Source organism: Vollenhovia emeryi, unplaced genomic scaffold (assembly GCF_000949405.1).
Source record: "Vollenhovia emeryi isolate VEMERY1.0 unplaced genomic scaffold, V.emery_V1.0 DF940868.1, whole genome shotgun sequence".
NCBI classification, from domain to species: Eukaryota; Metazoa; Arthropoda; class Insecta; order Hymenoptera; family Formicidae; genus Vollenhovia; species Vollenhovia emeryi.
The window spans coordinates 1,667-6,896 of record NW_011965498.1 but is presented as its reverse complement, the minus strand read 5'-3'; the positions used below and the strand labels follow the sequence as shown (position 1 = coordinate 6,896).

At 42.4% G+C, this 5,230-nt stretch overlaps 2 protein-coding genes across 2 annotated transcripts; both read right to left on the bottom strand.

The window, feature by feature from the left end:
- Positions 1-34: 34 nt before the first annotated feature.
- On the bottom strand, positions 35-2,428 carry LOC105555687. Its single transcript, XM_012002715.1, has one exon. It carries the CDS (start codon positions 2,426-2,428, stop codon positions 35-37), a length of 2,394 nt encoding a protein of 797 aa, XP_011858105.1.
- Positions 2,429-2,437: 9 nt separating this feature from the next.
- Positions 2,438-5,021, bottom strand: LOC105555686. The gene is made up of 2 exons (XM_012002714.1): positions 4,949-5,021; positions 2,438-4,875 (listed from the first exon to the last, which is right to left on the bottom strand). The coding sequence occupies exons 1-2, from the start codon at positions 5,019-5,021 to the stop codon at positions 2,438-2,440; spliced, it is 2,511 nt and encodes an 836-aa protein (XP_011858104.1).
- Positions 5,022-5,230: the final 209 nt, after the last annotated feature.

Below are 5,230 nucleotides of genomic sequence, written 5' to 3'. Positions count from 1 at the left end.
TGTATGTGTAGAAAAAAAATAAAAATCCTGCTGATCATGACTGAGGCTCATTGTCGAAGGGAAGCAAGCATAAACGTGTGATAGGGCGTTTATAAGAACCTTTCGCTGTTTTTACTGTAACAGTGCGGACGACTCCGTCGGGACCTGGATGTATCTCTGTTATTCTCCCAAGGGGCCAAGATAACGGTGGCGCGTTGTCCTCCTTTAAAATCACCATTTGTCCTTTATATACTGATGAGTCAATAGATTGCCATTTATTGCGCTGTTGAAAATGATGAAGGTATTCCCTTGACCAGCGTCGCCAAAAATGTTGCCTTAACTGCTCCACATGTTGCCAGCGCGATAAACGATTGATTGCGATGTTCTCCAAAGATGGCTCGGGATAAGACGTTAAAGGTCCTCCTATTAAAAAATGTCCGGCTGTTAAAGGTGTGATGTCGGCAGGATCAGAAGACATAGGCGTGAGTGGTTTGGAATTAAGGATTGCTTCAACTTGAACAAGCAATGTTTGTAGTTCTTCGTATCTCAAATGCGTATCCTTGGTTATTCGGAATATGTGCACCTTAGCCATTTTGACTGCGGCTTCCCAGAGTCCTCCATGATGAGGCGCTCTAGGGGTGATAAAGTGCCATTGTATGTTTTTATTGCTCATGTATCCCGCAATATCATGTTGGAATTTTTGATTCTCAAATAGAGCAGCTAGCTCGTTTAATTCCCGTTGTGCACCTACAAAATTTAACCCATTGTCAGAGTATATGTGAGATGGATATCCCCGTCTGGATATGAATCGTTTGAAGACGTTTAAAAATGCCTCTGAGGTCATGTCCGTAGCCAGCTCAATATGAACGGCCTTCGTTGCAAAGCAGACAAAGATTGCCATGTAGCACTTTATTAGCTTGCTATTTCTTCTCGATCCTTCCTTGTGGTAGAAGGGGCCGGCATAGTCTACTCCGCAACTTTCAAACGCTCTTGACGGTGCAATGATTCGTGCCTTGGGGAGATTGCCCATGATTGTTGATGCCGGTTTTGGTGCACTGCGAAAGCAAACGGTACAAGTTCGAGTGATCTGTCGATCAATGTCCCGCGCAGAAATGAGCCAGTAGTTCTGTCGAACGGCAGCGAGTGTAGCTTGAGGGCCAGCATGTAAGTGTCTTTCATGTTCATGCGTTATAATAAGACGTGACAATGGATGTCGTCCAGGTAATAGTACAGGATGCTTTGCTGATTGTGATAACGCTGAAACTTGAAGGCATCCACCAACTCTGAGAACTCCGATCTCATCAATGAATGGATTTAACTTTAATATGGAACTGCTTCGAGATATGGCCTCTTGATTAGATAGTGAATGCAATTCCTTTGAAAAATGATTCTTTTGCACAAGCTTTACCATTACTTGAATGGCATGATTTACTTCGTCAGCGGTTATGGGTTGAATCGCTCGTGTAAATGCAGTAGATTGTTGTACACTTCTAGTAGACTCTCCAGTACGTCTTGCCTTCTTGTAGAATCGAAAGATATATGCAACGATCCGAGTTAGTCTTGAAAATCTTGAGTATCGATTAAAGATGTTGAATTCTTCATCATTGGTTGCTAGAGCGGCGATGCATTTAGCTCTCCTTTCGGGCGCGTTTTGATTGGAGGTGACGAGCATATTCTGAGGCCATTTTTCCTTATCGAGTGTTAGCCATGGAGGCCCTGTCCACCAAATCTGTAGCTGAGACAAAGAAGCTGGCATGACTCCTCTTGACAGTGGATCTGCGGGATTGTCGTCACTGCGTATGTGTTTCCAATTTTGTATTACGGTTAGTTGTTGTATCTCCCCAACGCGATTGGCTACGAAGGGGGTCCAGGTACGACTGCACGATTGCAACCAGGCCAATACGATTGTTGAGTCCGTCCATAGGTGAATGGAGTCTGCCTTGCATGATAGGCAATTTGAAGTTTTGTCGACAAGCTGTGCTAGTAGTAGTGCACCGCATAGTTCGAGACGCGGAATCGAAATAGCCTTTAATGGTGCTACTCGATTCTTGGAGCAAAGTAAACGAACTGAATGATTCCCATCGAGGGATGTGGCACGTAAATAGATACATGCTCCATAGCCAGATTCACTGGCATCGGAAAATCCGTGGATTTCTAGCCGCGTGTGTCGTTCAAACGGAATAACCCTTCGAGGCACGTTGATTTGTCTCAGCTCGGGCAATTCTACTTCATAGCGTTTCCACTTAGTATGCAGCTCCAATGGAATTGATTCATCCCAATCTAAACCAAGACGCCAAAGATCCTGCATTATGATTTTTGCCGTTAGCGTGACAGGACCAAGCAGACCGAGTGGATCAAATATTAATGAGATTTTTGATAGTATGCTCCGTTTTGTGATAGTTTCTAGCGGATCCAAAGGTGTGAGACTGGAGAATTGAAATTGATCCATGTTACAATTTCATGTGATGCCCAATGTACGTGTTTCGCATTGTTTGTCAGCTGACAAGATAAATTCCTTGTGATTTGAATGTGATTGATTGTCCCGCAGAGAGGGAACATTTGATGCCCATTTTGCTAATTCAAATTTGGCTTCTTGTAATAGTTGAATCGTTTCCCTTTTGATAGCGCAAATTTCTTGAATGGTGTTTGCACCAGTGACTAGATCGTCTACATAAAAGTCGTTTAACACTACCTTGGATGCGATTGGAAATTTGTTTGAATTTTCTTCGGCTTGCCTTCGCAGAGCAGCAATGGCTAAGAATGACGCTGAGGAAGTTCCATACGTGAGCGTAAGAAGCTCAAACGTTTTAATCGACTCATTTGGCGAGTCACGCCAAAGGATGCGCTGAAGACAAGTCTGCGTAGGGTCTATTAATACCTGCCTGTACATTTTTACAACGTCGGCGGTTAGAACGTATGTGAATGTTCGGAATCTTGATAGAATTGAGAAGAGATCCTCTTGTATTGTCGGGCCAACCATCAACACGTCATTAAGTGAAGTACCGGTTGATGTTTTGCAAGATCCATCGAATACGACCCTTAGTTTGGTAGTGGTGCTTGTTTCCTTGTATACCGCATGGTGAGGCAAGTAATAAGTTGGAATATTTGCGTTGGATATTTTGGAATCTAGGTGATTGGGCACTTCACGCATGTGACCTAGTTCCTTATATTCATGAATTAACTTTTTATATTCAGCATGCATTTGTGGCTGTTTCGCGAAACGTCTCTCCAAGAGTTTGAAACGTTTCAAGGCGATATCCCTGGAATCTCCAATGGCAGTCAGTTTATCCATCCTTATTGGCAGTTGAACTATGAATCGTCCTTCCTCGTTGCGTCTGGTAGTGCCTTGGAAGATGAGTTCACACCTGCTTTCTTCCGGTGACGGATTGGATGTTAATATGTTATGCTCGACTTCCCAGAATCGACTGAGCGCTCGATTCAGATCATCTGTTACGGCTAAATTACAACTAGTTGAAATAAGATTGATATCATTATCCATAATATGACCAGAGATTATCCATCCTAAGCGAGTCTTTTGTAAGATTGGCTGATTCTTTGAATGTCTGATCTGCCCAGCACAAATAAGTCTCCAGAATAATTCGGCGCCTATCAACATGTCGATACTAGACGGGATATTAAAATTGGGATCAGCCAGTTTGATGTGCTTGGGAATTACTATATTTGATTTGGTTGTGAATTTTTGAGGTAATTGCTGAGTAATTTTTGGTAGCACAATACAGTCTATGACTTCACTAAAATTATTGAAGCGAGATTTAACCCGTAAGCTTATCATTCTTTTGGCATGAAAGCCCTTTTGCATGACTCCTGTAATAGAAGCTTCCACTGATTGCTCCTTAAGATGCAATTGATTGGCTAGCTCGTCAGTGATAAAGTTCATTTGCGAGCCGCTATCAAGTAGGACGCGACATGAAATTGGCTGTTCCTTGGAATCGTATACGTATACGATGGCGGTGGACAATAAAATATTTAACGAGTGGTGAGCTGACAAACATTGGGTAACGACAGCCTGAGACGCTTCATTCGAATCTGCAAGCGATTCCTTAGACTCTACAGATTTATTATCATTGTTAGGATTTGATAGGTGTAACAAAGTGTTATGCCTTTTGTTGCATTTGCGGCAAGCTCCTGACTTACACGCACTGGCTTGATGCTCTGTTGATCGCAGACAATTTGTACAAATATGAGCCTTTTTAACTACCTGTAGTCGTTTGTCTACTGAAAGTTTACGGAATGCTTCACAATGATATAACGAATGATTTTCCTTGCACTGCGGGCAAGATATATTAGACGTCGCGACATTTGAAACGGATTGATTCTTGTGCTTACTACCGTATTTTTGAGAAACGTTACCTTGTTGATTGCTAGACCAGTTACTAGAAATAGATTCTAACGCTTGACAACGTTTTGAAAGAAAGTCTGTGAGAGATTTCAAATTTGGCATGTCTCCTTGGACAATACTTGTTTCCCATGCCTTATTGGTTGCGGAATCAAGTTTCGACGTGATTATGTGTATGACCACGTCGTCCCATGTATCCGTGGGCCTTTTTAGAGCCTTAAGGGCTCTCAGATGCTTTGAGATGGTGTCCAGTAATTCGCGCAGTGCGATATGATTTTCCTTCGTAAGTGATGGTGCTTCGAACATCGCCTTGATGTGTTTGTGTATGATCCATCTTTTGTTGTCGAATCGATCCTTTATTGCTGCCCATACTTCAGGGTAATTGTCTGTGGTAATTTCTATGGACCTTATAACCTCTGCTGCCCTATCCTTTAAAGAAGAACGCAAGTAATGGAATTTTTCTATGGTAGCAAGACTTTCATTCGAGTGAATGAGTTTTTCGAATGTGTCTTGGTATGAGTACCAATCTTCGTATGAACCTGAAAAAACTGGAAGCTCTATTTTAGGTAATCTAATGTGAGATTGCCTCGTAACGTTTACGGAAGCGTTAACTTCGTTTGCGGAAGCCAACTTCGTTGGATATCGGTGCCGGTGTCTCTGCCGGTTTATCGAATCGTTCTAACATAGCATTGTAACGCGCTATTAAAAGAAAGTAAGGATTTTCAAAGCTTGCTGTTGCTGAGTTTGTTGTGCCAGAAGGGCTTCATTGTCTAAATTAGCAGGATCCTCATTTTCAAGTGCTTCTATTCTTGACTGAGCAAACTCGAATTGATTCCACAAATCTGATAGCTTAGCCTTGCGTTCACTAATATCATGCCGCGAACCTTGACTAGG